The sequence below is a fragment of the Aythya fuligula genome, chromosome 3 (genome assembly GCF_009819795.1).
Source record: "Aythya fuligula isolate bAytFul2 chromosome 3, bAytFul2.pri, whole genome shotgun sequence".
Lineage (NCBI taxonomy): Eukaryota > Metazoa > Chordata > Aves > Anseriformes > Anatidae > Aythya > Aythya fuligula.
The window spans coordinates 22,976,713-23,002,642 of NC_045561.1; the positions used below are offsets into that span (position 1 = coordinate 22,976,713).

Genomic DNA, 25,930 nt, shown 5'->3' on the forward strand with positions numbered 1-25,930 from the left:
ATAGGAGCAGAATGTATTTTATTTATTGTGGACTGGGTCACAGATGAGTCACAGAGAACAAAAGATTGCAAGCCATTGAGTTAACTGTTATCAACAAAACATAGAGAAACAAAGTGTGATAATTTCCAAGTAAGTTGAAAACTGTTTAGGTCAGCTTCAGAAAGGAAGAATGAAATTTGATTGTCATGGACCTGAAGATGGTCCAAACACTGTTTTCCATTTACTGCCAAACCAGTATTGGCTACAAAAAAAGTCTTAATACCTGACCTTGAGGGATGTCTTTAAAAGACATTCTGGATGCAAGGCCTATATATAAACCCTTGAGTATTGGGACAGTTCTAGCCAGCTACCAAACACTTTTGGTAAATTCCTAGCTGAAATACATCTATTTCTAAACAAAGATTAAGAAATTCTATACCACACACAGAGAGCACCTAGAACCTTTTTTCTATGGCACAATAGTGTATTTTCCATCAACCTTTGTAGATCAGTCTACAGGGTGGTATGAAGGTAAGAAATCCAGATTTCAGCCATGGCCAGCTGTGCCAAAGGAAGACTTTAGCAGTCCCTGGCCAACAAGAAGTTACCAACTCTACACTTCAAGAAATAGTTTGATGGAACAGTCCTCTTAGTGGGCAACGGTGTCTGCAAATCCTCACTTCCATCGCCTCAATGGTTTTTATATAGCTATCTACCAAGTCAGGGAACTGTGGCAATTCAATTTTTGGTTTTCTTTGTAGTTAGCTTCCCCAAGAGATTCTTAAGTAGGCACTGTTACCAGAAGAAATACTTGCCAAAGCCAGCTGACCAAGCATCTCTTCAGTTTTGTCAAGCCAGGCTAGCTCAAAGCCACTGCCAGCCTGTAAAACTTATAGTAAGCTAAACTGGTTGACTGCTCAGAGCTGAGCAGTGCCAGGCTTAACTTTCAACATAGCATTAGTAACAACTATTGGAAAGGGTACTATCATAAGCAGCCCTGGTCATTCCCAAATCCCACTTGGCAATTAGAAGGTAAACACTGAGGAGAAAGACATCAGTAAGAAGTATCTTCTGCATGGAAAACCTGCAAAATAAAACCTGCATAAGATGGGATTGACATACATATGGGGTTTGGGGAATAATATTTCAAAAGAAGCAATCATGGAGTACTTTTCAGTCAGTCCTTTAGAAGGAAAGATGATTCAGAGATGTAGCTTGCTAGCTCAAAACAAGAGCTCAGTTCCTTGAAGGCATAGCCCTCGGTGCTTAGTTCAACAAGTGTCTCAGGTAAAGACAGCACCTGTTACCTTAAACCACTTGACATATGATTTGTTTCAGTGATTTGATGCTCCTGCAATCATGACTCTGTCACAAGATCAAGGCATTTTGACATGGAAAAATATGAGCTTCAGTTACTTCTCCTAGGCTCTGAACCAGGCTTCCGCACCTTAAGGTGACAGGAATTACAGCCTATGTTCCGAAGAACAAGTTATCCTGCTAAACAGGTACTGTTTAGAAAGTGAAAATCTCCCATCTGCACTAATGGTTACCACTGGAATGAACAACCTTTAGTGTAAATCATCTCTAGGTAGTCATTTACAAGATACAGGAGATAATACTTTGAGTGTAGAACATTCCTGGAGGATGAAAATATTGTGAAAGATATGGTGGAACACGAAATCCTATTGCTGTTGAAATGGCTGACAAGACACTCATATACTTCAAGAGGGTCCTTATCTCCTTATTCTGCAACCTGTTATGGAAGACTGGCTGTAGGCAAGGCAGGTTGAACCCTACGCAGTTGCTCTGATTAATTACAGTTCAGACAGAATTTAATCACAAACCTACCAGATTGCCTTGTTATATTTTTGCTACTTTCACCTATACAGCTCAATATCCAGAAGTAGGTTAATATTAAACTAATAGATTTTTATTCCCATTTTACTCAAGCTATTATCTGTTCAGATAATCAATTTAAAAATTATTTTTTTCTTTAAAAAAAATACCAAAAAATGCCCGAAGCACTACATTGCCTTTCCCACTTTCTTCCAACTTAATGACATCTCCTCAAAGGTCACAGGATGATGGGTTGTAATTCAATAAACAAGAGGAAGTTGTTCTGGTACCTACATGTACCTGAGTGCTCCTGCTAAAAGCTTCAACTTGATGATGACTTGGTGTTGTTTTGTTTTTTTTTTCCTCCTTTAAATTACGTTACCCATTTATTTTTGCTTTGTAACTACAAGAGACCTTTCACAGAAGCCAGTTCTTTCATGTATTTTACTTCCTTGCAAAATACAATCCACAGCAAAATATATCTGAAAATTAGAAGAAAACCAGCATGTTTTCTTCTAATCCCTTTCAACTACCATAGTAATTCAATGATGCTGTAAAGTAGGTCTGAAATTTTCAGACAGAAAACATCAGTTAGTTGGAGCACATCCCCATCAGATACCTCAATACTTTTGCAATATAAAGACTTAATAGGGATTCTGAGGTGCTGTTTATTTATTTAAGTTCATAGGAACCATCATACCAGAAGACAGAGTAAATGCTCCAATCTAAGATACAGATCTTTTACTAACCACCTCTCTGGAAACCATGACCACAAGGTTATTATCATTAGCCAGCAGGACAGTGATCTCATTTCAGCTACTGACCTTGTTCTATCAGCATCAGTGATGACTTACAGATGGGAAAGCATATAAAACATTAATATGTAAACGCTGTGAAGTGCTTTCTAAGATGTGAAGTGCCCCCTAATTTACAAGGTATTATTTTATAAATACTGTATTATAAGTGTTATAAAGGTATTTTACAAGCAGTTATTAATGCCTTTGCTGCAGGCTGAATCTGTAAGAAGTTGCTGAGCAACCAGCTGTTATGGAGCACTATTTGGGACAGATTAAACTAACTTTTGTAACACATCTTGCCAATATTTTATTTTGGAGAAGCGACAAGCTGTTGGTCTCAACAGCTGTAGTGCTGATGGTCCTACAGCCAGCTAAGTTAGTAAATACAGAAGTTTTCAGACTTCGAGAAGGAAGGGGGTGGTAAAAGGAGTACAGTTATTAAGTACTTGATTATACTCTCTCTCCTCTTGGAGTATCATAAGCTGTGCCATTGGATGGAGATGGATACAAGGGCATTTGAAAGTCTTATGTATTATTTACACTTTCATAACTTCCTTGCTCGGTTGTTGTTGCTGTACAAGAGGAATAACTGGAAGTGCCATTCAGCATGAAGTGGCTCAGCTCTACCTCCAGCACAGGCTTCTTGACACACAACACTTACTTTTCTGCAATGCTTCATGCAGTACTCTTTAAGCAGAGAAAATTTCAACAGCAGATTAGTAACATTAAAAGACAAGCTTCATGTGCCTGTCAACAATGCACAGCAGAGCTGTTGCTCAATTTGGACTGTAACAGTTGCCATGTAAAAAATACTCTGTTTTCTTTACAAAATAAGATCCATCAGCTGAAGCAATTAAGAAACCATGAGTCTAAGTATTATGATAATTTTCCACGCTTGGTTGATTTCAAATGTTAATGGCTTTAAAAAGAGGAGAGTAAAAACCCAAGTTTACTGAGGTCTGAAAACAAACTGTGTAATCCCAGCACGTTGCTCTGGCAGCGCTGCTAAATCTGGTCTCAATACCACAGTGTCAACATCCATCAGGTGCAACTGCCACACACTGCTTCAGTCATTCTGTGGCTTTCTGTGGAAGTATGTGCAGATCTTCCTCATGGAAGATGGAGTGGTTACAGCCTAGAAAAAAAAACAACAACACAACAAACAAACCACAAAACCAATAAGAAACGTTTCTTGGTTAACAGTTCTCATGCTGCAGGAGTCTTAAAGTCTCCCCTCCATCATCGCTCCGGTTTGTTTAGCTTACCGAGTAAGATAGCAAATGAAAGGTTCTTTATAGTAATCTGTTTGTCTCACAGATAAGAGGCTTACCACCCACAGGAAACACTGGCTAAAAGCTGGGGTTGCCTTACTGCTGTAGGAAATACACCCTGGCTGCAGCTCCAGCTTCCCTACTGCAGATTACAGGGCTGCAGATCCCTGAGATGTAACAGATCAGTGAGCGCTGCTGCTACTCCAGGCACCTTGGCAAGCCTCGGGCACAGCACAGGCCATGAGCACAAAGTTTGAACTAGAGCATAATGGGCAGGACAGATGATTGCTGAACAGTAATCTCTCTCCAGGGCAAATCTTTACATTTTGTGTTTAAACCCGTACTATAAGTACCTGTAGGTTTACTATAACCAAGTTTTCTTGGCACAACAATAACATGAAGAGTTCAACTGCTACACATAACCTAAGGAGTGGTGGCTTCCCCACCTTGCATCTGGTAGAAATGCTGGAAGAGGTGAAATCAGTTAAGATGTGAGATACTTCACTAAAATAAGCCTTAAACTCGGCAACAACGTCTAGCATCAGATGTTCAATTGAGAGCACAACTAAAATGTGACAACTGAAAATTTACCTGACATTTACTGAAATAAGACTTAGTCAAAGAAACTGTTGGACGTTGAGTCCAGTTTCAGAGAAAAGTTTGGTTTGTTTTTAAAAAATGTAATTATCATTTTTCAGTATGCGTGCTAAATCCTCAAGCCCTCACACCAACTTTTTTAGCTGCTTTATAAGCTTAACTTCCAGATCCTAATATGAGCTCAGTGCCAGGCTTCTTGTACATCAAAAGTAGGATTATGTAGGTCAAATCCTGTCCTCTGTCTCTTTTGCAATTTCTTTGTTTTCTGATAGTTTTTGGTAGAATGAACCGAAGGAATTATTTAGTCCAGAGTTTTAAGATAAGTAACAAATTCTTTTGCTACCTGGGCTAGAATAAAATTTAGCTCTTTCTTCCAATGCTAACATGTCTTTCCAGTAACGTAAATAGGCAGATGTGACTGTGAACTCATAAACAACAGATCTGCCAGGAAAGGTGCTGTCATTACTGTGCTTCTTAGAGAAGAGCTGCATTACAGATGACAGCTACATCCTTCAAACATCCAGCTGGGGACTATGAGGATTTTTGAGCTCCTGTGTGCTCTAAGTTCCTTTCAAAGGATGGACAACACCATCCTAAGAATTCTCTTCCTGCACAGAGGGGATTAGTAGATAACAGCATTAATGTATCTAGCTTATTAGGCCAGAAATCATCTCTTTTGTCTGTAATCAGATAATTCTTTGAATGCCTGGGTGGAAGAGAGCTAACCATGCGCAGAAAGGGGAGTGTCTTTCATTACCACTGTCCCTGACTGTCCCACTTACATTTTTCGGTGAGGTGGCCACTGCTGCAGCATCCTGTCGTTTTGCACTGGGACTGCAAGATGACGGGGGGCTGCCAGTTTTGCCAGTCCGTAGCTTCTCTCCCAGAGCAGACAGCCAGTTTTTTCGTTCAGGTGAACTATTCTCCTTGTCTACCACATCCGTGCCTTTTCCACATGGAGATTGGAAAGGAAGAGGGGAAGTTTGAACACCGGATGGATTAATACGGCTTCCAGAAAGAGAAGGCTCTTTTGGGCTGTGGCTAGAGCCTTCTTGCTCATTATCCAGGTCAGCCAGACTTGGAGAGCCTTCATCACAAGCTTTCTGCTCTGCAGCCAAGTGACACAAGTTTAGCTTGGACTTTTTAGCCACACGGTCCAGTTCAGTCACACAGCTACAGGCCTGCAGACACTTCTGTCTCACATCGCCTTCCTTGCTGCAGTCGAGCCTCCTCTTGGCACGCTTTTCAACCTGTGAGTGTGGTGCTTTAGGAGTGCTAGATGTTTCCAGGAGACCTTGTGTGACTTCTGCCAGGGCTTTTCTAGGAGAAAGAGCCTTTTTCCCCACTTCTGGAGGAGAAGAGGATGGAGTCCTGGTAACCCAGTGTTTAATGGACATTTTGGAGGAAGTCACAGGTTTGGGAGAAGCGCATGGGCTGGCTCCAGTCCGCTTTGCTGGTGTGCAGGCTGCAGCAATTTGGGTTTTGAGGGAGACTGTTGGAGTGTTTGTAGAAAGAGGAAGGTCTCCAGAATTACTGGGAGCACAGGCAGCTGGACGTGGTGAGGAAACACACGGATTGCCCACTGTGACAGCCTTGGCAGGAGTATTCTGTAGGCTGACTGGTGATCCTGGTAGAGGAGAAATAAGTAGTCTAATGAGGAACATAGAACAGCAGATGAAAGGCAGACCTTTCATAAACGCCCCTTCCAGGCAGGGGATGGATTCAGCACTCACCCTGCTTCTCAGACATACTCTGCTGAACTACAGATTGCATAGATGCTTCTTATTTCAGTTAAACTGATACAAATTCTATTTAAAATCCTTTATCATATGGCTAAGTATAATACAGTACAGTGGTTTAATGTCTGACTTTTATTCATATTCCTTCTAAAACTAGAATCCTTACTTAAGCTATAGCTGAGGGACTGATGGATAGGCAAAACAGATCTTGAATTTTCTAAGTTTATCTAGCCTTGCTGGCAGCTTTGCAATGGCTTGGTCCAGACAGATCTGTTTTGGGAAGCTGTCTGAGAACAAGGTTGGGCCCCTACCTGCAGCTGGTCACCCGTACAGTCGTTAATGGCGCCATGACAGAGTTGAGGAACAAAGGTACTGTAAGAAGGTCCCAAGGCTAATTATAATACCACAGAAACTTTATGCTACAATACCTTCACAAATGAATAATGCTGATAGTCATGTGTTAATAGTTGCATATTTTTAAGATAAAAAAAATGCGAGAATGGGAAAGGACATCCTCCTCTCGTCCTTTTCAGAGAGAACTTTCTGCAGTGCTGTATTAGCATGAAGTTGGTAAATTTTTACCACACCCAGGGAAATGAGAGAAGTTCTTCACCTCCTGAACAAGAACTTCAGTTCCAAAGAAAATAAAATCTGTCACTGTAGTTGTTATTTTTTTTAAATAAATGATCCCCAGACAAATATGTCACAATGGCATTTGAGCTCACTAGTCAAGATGTAAAAATCCCATGCTCCTTTTTTTTCCTGAATCCCCAGCTTAAGTTTCTGAACGCCCAGCTTATTAAAATGGTAGTCATAGGTACGTTTACACTCAGGACCTCATGAGGATTTCAGTAGTGACAGTGGGAATAATATATAGAAAAGATCTCAATCTGCAGCAACATTGGAGATTTTTTTTTTTATGGCACCCTCCAGAGACCACATTCACAGGTCCCTTAGATGCCTGCTTTCTCATTCATCTAACTTGAGGTGATCCAATTAAGTAGGATAGCACATGAGTTACCCCAGGCATTTCCACTACCAAGCACAAGAGCTCTAAATGTTTTCTGTATTCCAGAGGTTTAATCTGAACTCTTAATTCTCAACATTAGCTGCTGTACTGTAAAGCACTTCATTAGGACAATGAGAAGTCTACTGTGAATAACCTGCCATTTTCTTCAGGTCTCTAGGCTGTCTGACAAATAACATGTCAAGTGATCACCTACACAACTCTTTGATTACATACCCTAATAAACCTCTTTTGATCTTTCCTTTTACTGCATTATCTAGCCCTTTAAAATTCAAGTACTGGTGCACCATACCAGGACCCCATATTAATGGATCCCACTACAAATCACCTTAAAACATAAACAGAATTAAAGGCTTTCCTGATAAAGTGTGCTACCTCATAATAATTTACATCAGCATGGACTAGGAGAAAGTGACTGCCAAGATTGGTTCTCTTAATCTTTACTTTAATGAGCACTTACAAAACAATAATATTTAAGCTGGGGAATTTGTTGTATTTAAAAATTTAAGCTACTAGAAGAGAAGAAGTAAGCTCAGCAGTTCTCAATCCATAATGACCACCTACAAATTCATATGGCAGATATAAATGTAGCATGACTACCTAGGTATGAGTATTCTCAGTCTCAAGCCAATCTGAGAGTTATACTGTGGAGACAGCAGATAAGCAAAAAACAAAAAACAAAACAACAAAAAAAAAAAAAAAAAACTGTCCTGAGAGTCAGATGGGAAGCAAGCTAGCTACATCCCCAAAACCTGAGATAAAGAAAATCAACACGAGTTTTTTTTTTTTTTTTTTTTTTTTACTAAAACTGCATGCATTATTCAGGCTTCTACTCAGTTCCAGGCTGTTTCCATTCATGCTGCTGCTCCACAGAGTGTTGCATGCTTGTGCATACTTTAAATACCTGCAATCAATTTGCATAACACCAATGCAGGCATTTGAGATGTTTTCTACCTTCTCTGCTACAAATGCTCTAAAGTGGTATTACAAACCTCCAGATTTAAGACTCACAGTTTTTTCAGGTACAGGCCCACTCCACAAGTTTGGTTTCACAACAGCAAAGAGAAAGTAGTGCAACTTAGGGAAGCCACAAAAACAGTTTCCAAAGAAAAGGAAATTGCTTGCTACACTTCATGATATAGGTCAACAGTTAATACACAACCTCAGCCTCACAACTTGTTCCACATAAATAGGTAGAGAACTACCTAGATCTCATCCCAGCAAGTCTGAAATAGTACGTAGTTGCCAGTGCCGAATCAATCTCTGCAGATAACTCCTATATTCCAACAGCACGTGCTTTGTGCTCAAGAGCCAAGGTCAGCAGGAAGCCTGCTGTTGTGCTTGCAGTGTCTGTGTACTTCCTTTTCCCTCCTGTGTTGCTTTAATGCAGTAAGAACAATGAGAAATAAGCTATTTTTCCAGTAAAATTGCCAAAGCTGACTTGTAAAATTTTAGTGTACAAATTAGTTCAGGTTTTAGGCTTATACACTAGACTCATGCTTACTTCTATAAAATACACGAAGTGGATTTTTCAGCCCTCTCTGTGTGCATGTACACACAAGCCATTTACCAACTACAGAGCAGACCTGGCACTCTCCCTACTATTGTCCTGCAAACTTCCTGCAAGACTTACTCACTGGCAAAAGGTTAGATGTAACGTTATCCCATTAGTGGGATTTGGAGACCTTCAGCCTTTATTTACGTTAGCCAAGGTGAAATTCATTTGCAAAGTGGCTAGGAAAGATAGGTGGAACACAGGAAGTCACACCAACAGCTGCTAAAAAGCTATTTTATTCTTAGTTCCAGAGCTACGCTACAGTGAAGCTCATCCTATTTCACTCAGGGGAGGGGGTTGTTATTCTCCTTTCACCCACTCTGCTGTAACAAAATGCATATTTTACACAAGTCAAAGCAGTGCTATGACCCAGGGCTCCTTTCTTTTTGTTCTAGGTACTGTCCAGTGAGTAGCTTCTCCTCCAGAGAGGAACAGCAATTCACAATCAAGGCTACATTAGAAACATTGAACTGATTTTTCCTGATAATTCTTCAGATGTACATATTATGATCATTTAGACCAACCTTAGGCATTCTTAAGTGTGATATAGGCCAGATCTGCTTGCTAGATTTGAAAGCATGTTGCAAGGTTTGTCTGATCACCTAGGCTTTGTAGACAGGTATTGCATTTGAATTGATGAATGCTATTGATTAATTTTGGAACAATTTGATCACATTGTGATTGTCTACATGCATTCTTGAAGTCCTTTGACTAAGTGCCATTTGTCTGTACAGACAGTCAGTCCCACTGCACAAAGCTAAAGAAAGATGTAATATTAATATCAGCAAAGACGACTGACCAGAGTTCAACTGCTGGGCAGAAGGAAACAATTCAGAGTTTCCAGGCTGTGCCATCAGCCCTTTACTTGGTAAAATAGGAACTGGAAAAAGTGTATGATCTTACTGCTCTCTGTTATTATTTGACATGAAAAAAAAATGTGACTTGCTACAGCTAATAACCAAACCCTCTTTAGCTGGAGATGTACGAAAGCAGCTCTGAAGCAAGTGATTCTGGGTTCCAGCTCTGCCAGCTGAAGAAGTCCAGGCATCTCCTTTGGCCGTTCACTTATCAAACCCTGCTGATGCCCACTGAAGACCTGGCTGCCTGACAAGCTATATTAATAAATATTTACTTTGCAGGCTGGTCATGCAAACTTCATCATACTGTAAGCTACTGCAGCCAGCTCATCTTGGTGGCAGTAGAAGTATTTACACGTAGAAGTGTCTGGCTGGCTATATGAACTATTGGCTAACAAAGAAAGAAAGAAAGAAAGAAAGAAAGAAAGAAAGAAAGAAAGAAAGAAAGAAAGAAAAGGGAAGAGTAAGACAAGACAAGGGCTTTTGTTGGTGAACAGCCAAATTTCAGAAGCCCTGCTGAAGAGCAAGATATCACAGGGGCCTTACCTGCTCCACGTTGTTCTGTTTTCTTCTGTGTGGCCCAGCCCACCAAGTTGGTTTTACTGGACGCTGACTTCTCCTCCTCAGGACAGTGTTGTAGGCGCCAAATTCTCACAGTGTTGTCATCAGAGCACGTGGCAATCTGCAATATAAGTGCGTTTGTTGCAATCCCTGGGGCACTGCAACATGACCTAGGACAGCTACACCCAACACACCAAGCCAGTATGAATGCAGGGTGAAATCTGGTTGGCAAGGGGACAAGATTTACCCATAAAGCAAATGAAACAACTCAACTCTATTTCATTATTGTACCATTGACAAATGTTTGCTTTAAAGGGGAAGGCTGCCTCTCAGGCATAAAGCCTTCAATTCTTTTTGCTAGAGAAATCCCAGCCACCAGTAACCCTTGGCCTTGCACAGCTCTGTAACAGAACAGCCTGCTCAGGAAGGGCCAGTGCATAATTTGCTATTTCCACCACTCAGTAGCCAAAAGCAGACATGCTGCTTCTTGCCTCTGCATCTAGGTCTGTCTCTGTCATTCAGGACCTTTTCTGCTGGGGGACAGACATTCGCAGCACACTGAGAAGGTGACACTGGAAGGCTGTTGCACCAGCCTTAAGTGCTATCTCTGCAGACTCAGATGTCTGGCAGAGAAACCAATTCTGCTAGAAACATTCACCTAGATTCCTGCTGTGGCTCTGTATGTTCCAAAATGATCTGCAGAAGTTATTTCAAATGAGCAGCAGCACCTACCTAAGCCACGCTTTTATGGCTTTCTTTGGACAGGTTATCTGGTGACCCACCTGGGAATCCCTAGCAAGAAGGAAATGCTGTGGCCAAAGTTTATAGTAATGTGGACGGGAAAGTGTCTATACTGTGACCTGTGACACCAATATTGCAACCCCAGAAAGCATCTTGGCCTCTCAAATCACTTCAACCAGCTTACTGATCTTTCTTAGCATCACGTTTTCACTTCTCTCCATGTTTCAGTCTGTAAAGCAGGTAACTACTTTTCAATTGTGTTGGTATAGATTTTAAAAGGCTGCATTGCTCTGCATTTCCAAATCATAACGATCAGGATGGTGGGCCATGCAGACCAGAGATTTTATCCAAAATACAAATTCACATATTCTTCTGCATCTTATACAGCTAGAATAATTCTCTGTGTCTGTCTGCAAGACTCCCACTCTCCTATACTGTAAAGTTTTTCTGAACACCTGGTGCTGCAGTGAAAGCTAAGTAAAGTACCTATACCTATGGGATGCAAGAAACTCTATTATTAGGATACTGTCTAGGATTTTTCAGAGTTACTTCTCATTTTGAGCTAGGCTAGTCACTTAAACCAGCTTCCTCTGTTAATTCCCTTCCTTCTAGTGATACTTGGGGCATAATAACTGACATAAACATCAACTGCAGTTTTTTGCATCTACACACAAATATTTGTCAAAAACCAGCTCAGATCTTGAAAAAAGTCACAATGAAAGAGTCCATGCGTTTTTTAGAGGGCATTCAAAATTTCTTACCACTCTGTACAAGACTGACAGATGTATCAGTGGTCAGACACGTAAGTATGGAGCCACAAAGCAAGCTTTTGGCTTTTGAAAGCCCTGATGACATGGTTTCACAATTTTGTCACTCACAAGTAGTGTACCAACCTCTCATTATGAGAAGTCTTTGTTCATTTGCAATTTGCTAGGTCTTATCAAATAGCCCAAATTATTAAAAAAAAAAAAAAAAAATCTGATACTTGTACTCATGCAACAAGCTTGGTTTACTGCCCACCCCCTCCTCCCGAATGAACATTTTTAGAAATTATTAACTAAGAACTTCCTTCCAAATCAACAAATATTGCCGCAATTTTGAAAAGCAAATATTGTCACATTACATCTATTGTTTCATAGGGAAGACAATTTTTCAGAAAACAAACCTTAGTGAAATCTGAAGGACACCAAGCAATGGAAGTAACCTCTTGAGAGTGACCAACAAGTATCCTTGGAGGCAGGCTGGGTTCAGAAACCTGTAAATTCCATAGGAAAATAAGTATAAAATCACAAGACCCACAGCCTAATATACACCACTGAGAAGGGCCTCCACAGCCCACCTGTGAAGCATGCAAATACTTTGTCTTACCCATATCAGACAGGTAAGTTAAATGCTTCCTGCCTGTAATCATAGTCCATTGCAGCTGAGAGGTGAACCCAGACCTAAAGCCCTGTTCCTTACTTCCAAGACTTCTTTTTGGCACTGGCTGCCTGAGGAGTTGTTGCCTGTTCAGTGGACCACGTAGAGTAAGACCAGAGTTTACTTCACCACCTCGTGGACTAAACAGAGATGTCTTAATGCTCTTCCTTCCCCACAGAGCATCCCCACATCACGTACTGTTGGCAATCTCTTCTGAGAGACATGGACTGACAGAGCTCTGAGAATCAGTTTGTATTTCATCTCTAGAGCTGAAGTAGCTGGCCAGCACTGAGAGGTACAGACTTGCCTGGAAACACTTGCTTAACTCCTGCTGCACGTGGGATTTCTACCAGAGCTGTCAACCCAACACACCACACGAGCGTTTTACTACGTTAAGAAACTATCTGTTCTAGGTAAGATGCTTAAAAGTTTGGGAAGCACATTGAGAATAGGTAAATACGTTCTGCTGCTATTCTGCAAATGTCCCTACCACAAAAGGTTTAACAAAAAAAAAACAACACACCACCAGAAGTTCAATAGATGAATCTTCACTGGCTTTAGAACTGGTATTTGCGTGGCTGCCAAATGTCTGAACCTCTTCCAGCCAACCAACTGGACCACAAAGCCTCTTAAGAGTTCACAAAAGTGCTCCCTATAGCACAAATACCCATTAAACTCAAACCCTGTTTCTCTTTAACCATTCATAAATCTTTCTAATTTTTATTATTAATCCATATTATTATTACTCTTCAATCACAGCTCATGTGATAGATACAGCCGAAGTTAGCATTAGGTGGCCCAAGAAAGAAAACACACAAACATGCACACACAGATTACATCCAAGCTTTGCATGCTTTCAGCAGACAATCCATTCCAGATCTATGAGTCACCATTATTGATGTGATATTATAAGGGGGATTTATAAGGAGGATTTGCATACATGACTAAGTGAATGAACTGATCCTTTACTGTGTGGGAAAAGGAGTAGATGTTACATACAGATTTCAAAGAAAGATGCAAAACATCTGGGAAGGCTTCTGACTTACGCAGAAAGTTTTTGGTCTTGTTTTTATTATTTTTTCCCTTGTGGATCACCTCCTATAGCACCCTGTAGAATTGTAATTGAATATCCAGCTTCTGAATCTTGTAACTTGTTGTGATATTGTGAGAAAAATCAGGTTCTTCATAACAGGCCATATTTTCTCCCCGACATAGCAGAGGCAATCACTGACTAAATATCCACTAAATGCCTTGTTCAGATTATTCCTTCTCTGCCAAAATAAGCAATATCATGGAAACTAAATGCCTATTTAGGGAATAATCAACAGAGGTGCAGACAACACCTTCATTTACTGATAGAAGTCTTGCAATGCACACATAACAGACTGAGTAGTCACTAGTAGTCACTGACTGCTGAAAGGAAAGCAGAGGAAGAGAATAACTCTTGCTGGACCAAACTGGTTTTACACTGCAGTGGTGTAAATTAAACCAATTACACCCAATTTACATTACTGTGTACTAAAGTAGGATAGGATGCATTCATTAGAATATGAACAAGGAGGAGGCCAACCTACACCACCCATACTTGGGTGCTAGAAAAAAAATGCGTTAGCAAGAGTTTTGTATTTCCTTATTTCCCTGGAATGCTGATGTATTTAGAGTCCAGAAACCCTCATTTTTAGCCCTGCTTCCTAAGGAAGGGTGGCTTCTGCAGCAAGGGGACCCATCTGTCTACTTCAACCTTTGGCTGAAATTGTTCAGCAGGTCCACACCCAAAGGAGGGCAGAGATCTTGGAACAGCTTCATGCTGATGAGATGGATCATGCAGCCAGTGTTCCCATGGAGCAAGGCAGGCAGAACTGCAGCCCTGTCCATTGCATTTGGCAGAAGACAGTTGGCCAGCCTGTGCATTTTAAGTCAAGATTAGCCACAGCCCATGCTGCTTTTTGCCTGATTTGACAGGATATCGTTGGGGAAGTCAGAGCTATTGTGGAAAGGTTAAGAAACAGAGAAACCTAGGAAGTGAGACTTTATTACTCTACTCATTGAACAGCTGTTGCATCCATTATCAGCATAAAATGGTGTGTATAGTTTTATGCTTAATGATACAAAAGCACATACATTCCAATACTGGGAAAGACAGACCAAAGGGTAGCTTAATATAGTTATATTGAAGGATAATGGAGCCATAGAAGTGTATATCTATGAAGTATATTGTTTATTACCAGGGAGGTAGCTCAGCTAGATACCATTTCTGCAGACAGAAACTTCTCTGCTCTCTGGCTTTTATGATCTTAGGGTTGTTTGAGTCAGTTCATTAACTGACAGATTAATAATTTAAAAAAAACAACCCAACACAATAAAGTGAATGTTCATTGTCTGAAAGTGATGTTATACACGGAAGCAGACTGAAACAGCACTCTTGTCAGCAATACCTTCTAGCCACAGTATTTCCTGGGAACTGCTGACCCAAGCACAGCTTGGCATTGCTTCCAAAGTTCCTCAAAGAAATAATCTAGGTGGACAATGTCTTGTTCTGTCTTTTATTCCTTGATAAGGTCTTGGTCTGCCTTTTATTCCTCTCTAGATATGGAAAGAGCACACTTCATTAAGTTCTTTCCAACATTACCTGGTAACTGTTCACGAAATATCTAAGCATATATTTTCACAGTACTCTAAGTCCTCATCCCATTAAAAGATACACACGTTTCAATGTCAGTAAAGTCTTCCAACATTTAAGACAAATTAAGAAGCCTCTGCATATGACAGATCTGAGAAAGAGACCAAGTTTTGCTGAAGGTTCCTCTTTCTAACATGCCTATGGGAATAAAAGAAAAGTGATTACCCGATTACTTATTTGATAAGTATGTAATATGATCTGTCACCCACATGTGACAGCAATAGAAGCCTCCTGTATGCAAATAGCTTTTAAATATATTTGCATAAACATGGAGATGTTATGACATCCTTGAATGCTCTTGACCCAGTTCCAGCCACTTTTCCACAAAAAAGCCAAAACACATGAATGCAGGATGCACAGCCCAATTTTCCACAGGTATTTTTGCTGAACTTGCAAAGAACTAAGGAAGGCTAAAATTACACTCCTTGACATGGAACTGGCCATACTACTGCACTCCTGCTACTTCTGAGTAAGCAACCTAGCTACTTACAAGAAGTGTTCTCACAATCAAAGGGACTACATGCTCAAACCACAAAAGGGTAACCCTCTTCTCTCACCTTTCTATTTTACTTTCAAATTCATTGTGAACAGGGCAAACAATTCAATAGTCCCTAAAATTACCCAGAACCCGAAGTGAGCAGTCACCTGCAGCTTCTGTCTACTCTACTTGAGATAGGAAGTCTACTCTATTCCTGTACAGCTGTAAACTATGGAGAACAGAACTTGAAGCACGCCTTATTCTGAGGTCCCTGCTATTAACTTTGTGACATTTGCATTTCCTACACGTCAGCACAAGATGCCAAGTGACTAAGCCTCTCAGCTGTCAGACAGTGCTTTGGAATTTTGCTGAAGGCTCTGGCTGAGCCCTCGCTGTAATACAAAGGCTTTAACTACTGCAAATTAAGTATGAGAAAAAGCTAAATCTGCAGCAAGAGCTAGAAAAGGGGGGTGGGGAAGTGTGCCCTTTAAAACAATTGTTTTTGTGTGTGTGTGTTTTTTTTTTTCCCCCCTAATATGCTCCATTGCTAAATATGAACCAAGAACTGTCTACTTGTCACAGTTGTCTAAATCAACAGGATCGAAAGAGGACTGTAATGCCCATTAAAACCAGATTACAATCGGCAACTTGCAATAAGCAGCAGTGATGAGAGATGTATTGATGGCAGGAGGTTAGCTCTGCTTCACATTAGCTACATCTAGCCTGGACAGCAACATGCTCTGGGCACAACATGCCAGGAGCTAACCCCACGCTGCTTTAAGTAGGAGTGGGAGGCAGGGAGTGTCCTACATGAACATGAAAAGCAAATGAAACGAAAGAGCAGAGCACTTCTGGGCAGCCAGCCTGGGCAGGCCCGCTCCCTTGGGTTTCTCCCAAGCGTCTCACCTTCCAGATGTACGCGTTGCAGTCACTCGAGCCGCTCACCAGGAACTGGTCATCTGGGCTAGTACTAGATTTGATGTAAAAGCTGGAGTTCTGGTGTCCGCTGAAAACCGCCACTGTGAGAAAAAACAGTGAAAGTAAAAACACCACTCAGCACACAGCTGTGGGGTTGGTTGCATAAGCAGGGCTGATCTTACAGGCTTTTCCTGCCCAGCCACGTATCCTCTAGAGAAAGTGGTTGTACTGCTCCCTTGCTCTAGGGCTCCGAGCTCCAGCCGGCAGGTAGCAGGAAGCATCATTCAACAGCAGCCCTCATAGCTCCTGATATGAAGCAGGTTTACCTGAACGGCTCTCTACACAGCATTAGAAAGCAGTGGCAGGTTTATTAAAGCTTTGGCCTGGTTACAATACAAGCAGAGCCAAGACATCATGCGGGCTACCCCAATGCTCTGGTTATGGCTCCTCACCCGCTCTTCCCAGTGCCACAGCCACCAGTCCCACTACATTAACAAGGACAGTCGCACAAAATGCTTCCGTTGAAGCAACCAGAGCATTTGCTACTCCTTTCTCTGGCTGCCAGCATCTCCGTTTCGTCAGCAAAACGTCCGCCGTGTCAGCTACACTCGTCAGACATCTATATTTAACGTCCCCGTAATGCTTCACCTCAAGGCCCCAAATAGCTGCTGCTCTTCCTATTGCGAGCACCGGAAGAGCCAAGGGCCAGCACAGGAGCTGAACGTGGATGTGGAGCACCCCAGCCTCGTTATCAGGGTGGAAAGGGCAAGTTTCCTGATTTAGCACCACATGGGGCTGGCACACCCTCGTCCGGCCCTGGCGCTCAGAAGTGGTGACACTGTGAACGTTGCAGGATCCACAAGAGCGCAGCAAGAAAATGGCAGTCAGCAGTCAGAGGGTTTTCAGACTCTTTCCCATCGTGTTTTTGGCAAAGAAGGTGACCCACAGACCAGAGGACATGTGGTTGCCTCTGGCTTTCTTTGAAACGTGGTGAGACCCCACAAGATGCTTTGATTTTAACCTGCGGCTCCTTCTGCGCAGTGGTTACAGGCAAATCCTATTACAGAAGGATTTCCTCACGGCTCCCTTCCAGCTAACGCCGTCCTGATATTAGATCGGAGCTGCTGCCGTCTGGATAAAGACCAGCGAGGCTGGAGGCCCTGCGTCCCCGCTGGCACCTCACGCCAACCACAGGCCCGTGCTGCCCTCTGCGGGAGGCACAGCACACCATTCCCTGGCCAATTCCCCAAAAGCCACACACATTTTTCAGCTGGCTGGATGAATCAAGATTTCTCTCGAGGTTTTATCTGCTACACACAAGTCAACGGAAGGCAACAGCTATATGCAGAGGCAGGTGATGGGGTGTCCTGGGCTTTGTCCCGTTCTTGCAGGGGGACGGAGCAGTGGGAGAATTTCCACAGCTCAGTGGTGACACCCAGGGTTAAAATCAACTATTGACCTATTAATATTTAATCCTTGCACTACTTCTCAGCTTTGGAAGCGTTCCCACCCAACAGACTGCCTTGCTGAAGAGCATACAGAAGGACACATTGTTCATTTAGTTTCAATTAACTGGAAGACTAAGAAAAGGCAATGGAAACTAAATCATATGTCTGTCTGGAATGCATCTAACAAGATTTGCCACTTTCTAAGAAGCGGCCATTGGCCTATGACAAAGAAGCTTAATGCACTAGAGTCTGTGACCCATATTGTCAACAAAAAGGTCACAGATGCAGAGCTGAAGGAATCTAAAAAGTTGAGAAAGCAAATGACAGAAAAAAAGAAGCATCAATATGCTGGGGATATTTTCTCCCAGAAACTGCTGCAGAAGCTAAATTTAACAGACACCTTAAAATACCTGAGTACAACATAATAGGTGATCACTTTACATGGATTCAGACCTTAAAAGTTGAAAGATCAGAGACTGACCGTAAGCAGAAGATTCAAGATTGCTTCAGGTGGGCAGCAGGTGGACACTAACCATTCCTCGCAAGATAACCAGAGTCAATATGCAAACTACTCTTGGTGTCAGTCTAGTTGAAGCAGCATCTGCACTTACATGTTTTTGTGCTACTATCTTTATTTATGATGGTTTAAAACTAAATATGAAGTCCTTGTAATATTAGTATATAAAAGTATAATATTCAACGGGTGTCTTCTTTCCCAGGTACTTTCAGACATAAGAGAATCAAATAGATTTTCTGTGCCTTCAAGCTTAAGTCACAGTGCACGAGGTAGAAACCTGTCTTCCTATGCTCTGTAACATCTAGCTAACACTGCCAGATGTCAGTCCATAACATGCTCCTTGTCTCTGGACTGCCCCACAAAACTGCTACACCAGGATTCCAGCAAGTGCTGTGAGCACCGAGGGCTAGGTGTGAGCTTTTTGCATCTATAGCACCACATCACCTGTAGCTTGAAGAGTTGTTTTTATTGTTGAATAAGAACAATTTTGAAGCAGAAGTCTGCATCCATGTAACACTATAGCAAGCCAGCCAGCTGTTTGATTTTAGTAGATGCCTGCTCTCATGGATGACCTCAGAAAGCTTACTGTACACAGCATTACTTTTTACAGGTTATTACCACAGATATCACTCTTACCTGGAGTGGTCTTTAAACTTGTCATATTGAACATGTAGATACTGTCGTCAGTGCAGTTAGCAAAGAGATTAGCACCAGTGGAATCCAAAACTAGACTAGAATATCCTAAAGACAAGAAGAATTTAGAGAATTTATTTGTAAGAAGTAACTCCAAAAAATGGTTTGGACAGCAGGCATTCTCAAAGAAATTACAAGAGAGGGAAATTTGGAAAGGATGTTATTATGCAAGATAGATTATCATTGGAAGATTTACTTGTTTGACAGGGCACTTGCTGTAGAAATAAAGCATCTAGAACAATATCTACATTTTCTCATGAGTATTCAGGGCATTATTGAGAGAGAATTCCCATCTTCAGAGCAGGCAAGCAATTTATCTGATAGCTTCAAATGGATAGCAGGAACACCCAATTGTAGAAACAAAAGTTGAAAGTGAATAGAAGTCCTCATGCTTTGGTAGCTTAAGCCATCCTTTGATATGCTAGTGATTTAGCTTCAAGGAAGAGCTCTTCCTGCACACAAGTTATTTTATAACCAGCTCCTCAAAGATGTCCCTCATCCTTGGGACTTATACTGACCATTACGTGTACTAACACATCAGGACAGTTGACAAGTCATCAGCAATTACTGTGTTGCATCAGAGCATCATAAGGTGCTAAGTATAGAGCAACATGAACAAAAACACTTATTTTTGATAAGAAACAGCCTCAATTATTGCTTGACTAAGGTTATGATGTTAAAAAACAGCCCTTTCTGTTGTCTTTGAAAGATACAATGCAAATAGAGTTCAATCTAGTTTCAACTCATGCATCAAAAGTGCTAGCTAAATTCCACCTACAGAGCTCTATTATTCCCTCATCTCCAGTTCCGAGAACACACTGCTGAAGCTCATGCAAATTTGTATCATTGGTGCAATGATACAAAAGTGGAGCACTTTCAGTTGTCAACTTGAAAATTTAGTATTGGTGATCAAAATATCCTGCTGAACTCAGTCTTAACAATATTTGTCTAAAAATAAAAGAGATAGCATTGTCAGTACTTCTTAAAATCACCTTGCAAATTTAGTAAATACCTTATCCAATAACTTACCCAGTTTGCGAGTACTGGTGCCGGGGTAGCAGAAAGACTTGAAAGGCACCGGATCCTGACGGTAAGCAGCATAGTTCTTGCGCAAGTCCCAAACTTTGATCACGCTGAAATATAGAAGCACAAACATCTCTAACTTGTCAACAGTCAAAAACTTCTTTTGCAATGCAGATAGAGCCTTCTATAAGCACAGGAAGACAGGTTGCTTATTGAGGAGTGCCCAGCAATAAGTAGAACAGCAGAGCAAAAACAGAGCAGAGATGTGCTGAAAGCAAAGCAATCATTCTGCCGGGTATGGATGAGGAAGCAGCATTGTCTTGTGTAACTAACACAACCTACAACATGAGCTCACAAGTAAGTTTCCTCAACTAATAAAAGGAAAGTACAAGGATGCCTTTATACTCCTGACAGTTATGATTTTAAAAATCAAGTCTTTTAAGGTTTTTCTTTCTCTTCAGGATCAAGCCTCTTGTTGAGCCATAGGCAAGAGAGTATTATCTGTCTCAGAAAGGCTCTGGAGAATACGCCTCCACACGGTGCCTCCTAAAGAAGCAAGACCTGAGAATGTAATCTCCATGATAATCAGTGAGACATTTTGCTTGTGCTCCAAGATGCTGCAACAAATCTGGCAGCTAGAAGAATGCATTCTTTATAACTCAAGGCAACATTTTCTCAAATGCCCACACATATCCAGGCACTGACCACCCACTCACATCCCAAAACAGCTCCCTGTCTAACAATAGTCTGTTTACTTGTGGTCCTATAGGTCCGTGAGGATCAGACAGAGATAAGAACTGTTCTCATTCTGCCCCATAGCTAAAACACTAAAATGAACATTTACCACATATGCACAATTTGTCCCAGTGCTGCAATCTTGGGTAAGGAAGAAAAGCAGCATTCAGCTCTGGCAATGTAAGCTGGCAGCAAGCTCAGCTGACTATAACTAAAGGTAATTGTAGCTTTGTGGGCCACTGTGTGATCTTAGGGAAAAAAAGAAATCTTCCAACCTTTTTGTGCCACTAAGAGCACACAGAATAGCATGGAAAAGCAAGTATCCTCCTTCCTTACCCATCAACAGCTCCTGCAGAGATAAGAGTATGTTCATCCTGAAGCAGCACCACAGTTACACTCTGTTGGAAATCCTTAAAAGAAAAAATAAAAAGGAATTTTGTTTGCTACCAAGGTTAGCAAAAATCTTGCTGCTTTCAAGGCTAAGTGAACATTATTGAGGGCACCTCCTCTTAGCCAGACAATCTCATTCCTCTTGGCCATAGGCCAGCCTGAGTTTTGCTCTAAAACTAGCTTGAGCATCTTGGGCTCTCTCCTAACAGAATTAGCTTTGTGCTTTCTAGCAAGCTGGTCCCAACAGGCAGGAAAACCTGGAATACCAGATGCCGTTTCAGACAACAATCCTGTCAACACTCCCCCACCCCATCAGTGAAATTGCCAGTGAGTTCTAAGTATTTGGACAGTAGTTTAGGATTGCACCTTTCAGGTCAGAGGTAAGATAACTGTCTTCATCAATGAAGACTTAATAGATTAAATAAGACCAGTTCTTAGTCTGGTGAGGCAGTCATTTCTGTAGTCAGACTTAAGGGGGGGAAACAAAAAAAAATAGAACTCTACCTATTCCCTCCCCCCCCCAAAAAAAAAAAAAAATGCTGGCCACTCCTTTCCTCTCTAGAAAAAGAAGTAATTTCACACAGTATTCACACAAAGATGGTTTTGATGGCACGTGGGTTGTTAGACAGATAAACAACATCTAAATTTAGCTATATCAAGTGACCATGACACAAAAACCTTCTAAGATACTTTGGAGCATTTACCAAAAACAAGCCAAATACTTCTCACCATTCAGAAGGACTTAGGGGCATTGTTTGATGAGAAGCTCAACACAAGCCAGCAATGTGTGCTTATGGGTCTGGTGGGAGGTGTCCCTGCCCGTGGCAGGGGGGGGTTGGAATTAGGTGATCTTTAAGGTCCCTTCAAACCCAAACCATTCTGTGATTGTTTAGGAAGTCTACTATGTATAACCTTGTTCCCAGAACAGAGGCCCCCATTTCACTTGTCCACCAGATACCTACCACCAGGGGAGCAAGACCTCTTAGGTTTTGCCTCTTCTTCTTGAGCTTGGAAGGAGTCTGCTTATCAACCACATTGTGTGCTCCACTGATTTGATTCACCTGTCTATAAAATCCATCTGAAAGAAATCAAAGACACTTCAGTTAGTTTCTATGTCTACACACTCTTGCCACCACTTCAATTAAACAAGCAGGACCTGGGAATAAATCCTAAAAAGTGGCTGAGACTAGCCTTTAAAATCAGTAATATATCCAAAGGCAGTAACTGTTAGTTACATACAATACTAATGAAAACATAGTAGGAAACAGGAGCATATACTGCAAAAAAATGCAGAGGTCAATGTAGCACAGGCACTGAAGCCAACACTGGCCCGGGAAGGCTGCCCTCAGAAATCATTACCCCGCAGTCTGTTCTTCAGCAGGCCTCCTGACCTTGAATGTTTAGCTGACTTCATCCTGAGCAAAACTGCACTTACAGGACCACTTCCAGTGCTTTCTAATTTATTTCCTGATTTTCTATTTAGCCTTTTGCCCTTTAGTTCTCACTTTATGAAAATTATACTGCTTTACTATTATAAAATTACTTCTCTCCTTTTCCCTTCACTATACCTTCCACTCCAGTCAGGTGCAGCCTCCCTTTTCCCCCTGTCACCAGGCTCAAGAGCTAGGGAACCTGAGACAGACACAACAGTGAGATGTTCTGGCAGCACATGCCAGGAAACTGCTAATGACAGAGCAGCGAGCTGAGGAAAAGTATAAAGGTGTGACCCTGCAGGGAAGAAGAAGCTCTAAGAAGCAAGAAGAGAGGAGCAGAATCAGCTCAGCCTGCATTTAGGTGTTCCCACAATATATTCAGTTGCTCCTCAAACTCACAAGGTCCTCTGCTCTGCTCTTTCTGCCATCCTTCCTACTCTGGCAGGAGACTTCCCAGCTTTGTTTCATCCCTCTAGATGGCTCTGGCCAAATCCCTCTCAGCCAGCCCATTTTAGTGCTGATGTATTCTGATTATATGTACACAAGGATATGTTCTGTACCCTCTTATCTCTTTACTGAGGCATAGGGTGTTATCAGGACAGTGCATAGATCAAGCTGCAAATCTGAGACAGAGTGGAACATATTAGACACAGAAGAAATACTTATTCCATCCTTTTAGTGTACTAAAGCAGTCCCCTATTATCCGATAATCTTCTCCCTCTTACTGACGTGTTGCCTACATTATAATTAAATGTAATTATTGAACTAGCATTTTCAATAACTGTTTAGCACACGATACCGAGCTTTTCTGATACATATCTAAAGTTCAGTTACCTTTCTTGCTGCATCTGGTATCCCAAACCATGATGTTTCCATCTCTGCCTCCAGTACAGAAGACAGCTGAGAGAGAAATAGAGAGCTATTAGCTTCCAAATGTGATTATTTAACAACTTGAATGCCGTCTATGTGCCCATAGCCCTAGAAATAGGAAAACTCAGGTCATTCGTCTGCTGTGCTTTTTGATTAGTTTCCTTACTCTTCATGAGGTTTCCTTACTACTATTCTAGAAAAAAAAAAAACAGCTTCTGAAGAATATTTCCATGCTTATGTATGTAAGTAAGGACCAAGTGACTTCAATATCATGTCTTGACATCACATCTAACTTGTCCAAGATCAGAAAAGGGCAGACAGCATCAGACCACCGTGAGGTTCCAAAAAGTTGCTTTTGCTTCACTGGCTAAGTCACTGTTCATCCTGCCCATGCTATTTGTCACTGTCAGGTTCCAAAACCCCTTTTTAGCCCCATAAGTATAGATGCACTAGGGGGAAAGAAGAAGAAAAAAATACAGCGAGGAATATCAACATTTACCTTTCTCAAATCTAGAGAAAGCGACTGACTTGAGGCTACACTGGTGACCTTTGCATATGCCAAGAAGCTCCCCAGCTCTCACATCCCACACCTTGGCTGTCTGGTCTCCTGAAGCAGTGACCTTCAGAGGAAAGAATAAAAAACTTTAGTAATTTTCTGCACGCAGTTGCCAAAGCATTAAGAATAAAGGTAGATGGAAAAAGACTTCTTACAATCCTGTGTTCTCCTGGTACCCAGGCAAGGTCAAATACAGCATTTGAGTGAGCCTGCCATTCTAACAAGAGAACAAAAGCCAAGATTAGTTCAGTACATTGCAGCATGATGACATTTTGCAGACGGATAAAGAACATCAGACATCGAAATCAGAAATCTCATTATTTGTCAGCAGCTTGCCCTAGGTGTAAAAAAACAACACAGAACAATTCACCTACACGTGCTTTTCGAAGAGCACACTCACACAGCTGCTTTGTAAACAGGATTCAGCAATGTATACAAAAGGATACAAGTAATGCCCACATTTGTGTTTAATCAACTTTCAAAAAGTTTGTTTGGATTCCAGCAAATCATATACTTGTCACATCAAATGAAGATCACATTCTGTTACGGGACTTACCTCTAAAGATCACTTTGCTGGTGGTTTGAGCTTCGGTATCATACAGTCTAACAAATCCTTCTTCATTTGCAACTGCCAGTATATGCTCGAAGTTCGGTGCTGAAAAGAAGTTGAAGTTTATTTGTCTATTATTTGGCTGACTCAAAATTACTCCCCTTCCTTTGTGATGGGAGTACAAGCACCTCAAACAGGGCACATGACCCAAAGGACAACTGTAAGGATAAATAGCATTTACAGAACAATTTAGAACTTAAAAATGCAGGAATATTGCCACACATTTCTTTCTGGATGTTCCATTCAAGAACTCTTCAAGTGGGAAATCAAGTGGCAAGGAGCAACTTCTATAGTAATAGATCTTTCACCAGTTATGATAGCTCCATTCCTCCATCTTTATGGCCTGTCCTCCACAACATCCAGTATGTTCCTTGGATGTGGGTTGGAAAAGCAGCAAGCTGCCTTAGAGAAAGGCATGAGAACTAGAGTAGTACACACGGAGGATCTAAAGATCATTGTCCTAAAGGTCTAGGAGCTTCCACATGTGCCAGTGGCGTACGTCCACCTCTTTGATTTGTACTTACTATTCTCCATCCTGTTACATCTCTTATATATTTTGAACAAAGCCTTATTAGTCAAATATTGCATCACAAGGATGTACCTTGAAACAGACAAAGCCAAAACACAAAAGCCATTGGAATAAGTGCTTTTTGGTCATTTCTGTAAGGAAACGTTTCTGCTCGCACAAAGAGGAGCACTGTGGTGCAGTACACATAGGATGCAGGTGCAAACACAGTTTCGCCCTCACAGAAACACACAACTCCAACGCCAAGCCTTGGAGCAGTACCGATAAGCACGGCATGCGGCAGGTCCCACAGCCGAGAGCGGCCTCCCAGGAGGGAGCTGTACCTGCAGAGAAGCGGCAGCCGAAGGGCGGGACCGGCATGCCCGTTTCCCCGTAGGAGAGGTGGTCATCCTCCCGGCGGCACGCGTAGCTGTCGAGGAGATGCTGGAGGGGAAGCGCCGAGGGCTGACCTGCAAACGAGACGGGCGGCCCCGTGACCACGCGGGGCACGGAGAACGCGGGTCAGGGGAGCCCCGAGAGGGGCACGACCCCGGGTCGGGGGGTTCGGGGTGCGGGGTCCCGGCGGTACTCACGGGGCGGCACGGCGGAGGTGGCGGCGGCGCGGCGGAGCAGCGCCCGGCACAGCATGGCCAAGACGCGCCCAAGCGCGCGGCCTCCCGCCAAGCAGCGCCGAC

The 25,930-nt window shown here is 42.0% G+C and overlaps 1 protein-coding gene across 1 annotated transcript; it reads right to left on the bottom strand.

Moving 5' to 3' along the window:
- Positions 1-3,353: 3,353 nt before the first annotated feature.
- On the bottom strand, positions 3,354-25,883 carry DTL (denticleless E3 ubiquitin protein ligase homolog). Its single transcript, XM_032183548.1, has 15 exons — positions 25,829-25,883; positions 25,580-25,705; positions 24,677-24,775; positions 24,276-24,337; positions 24,064-24,184; positions 23,529-23,594; positions 22,224-22,339; positions 21,208-21,281; positions 20,143-20,246; positions 19,057-19,161; positions 16,444-16,556; positions 12,126-12,215; positions 10,205-10,340; positions 5,263-6,107; positions 3,354-3,747 (listed from the first exon to the last, which is right to left on the bottom strand). Exons 1-15 carry the CDS (start codon positions 25,881-25,883, stop codon positions 3,679-3,681), a joined length of 2,181 nt encoding a protein of 726 aa, XP_032039439.1. The 3' UTR covers positions 3,354-3,678.
- Between the last annotated feature and the right edge of the window lie 47 nt (positions 25,884-25,930).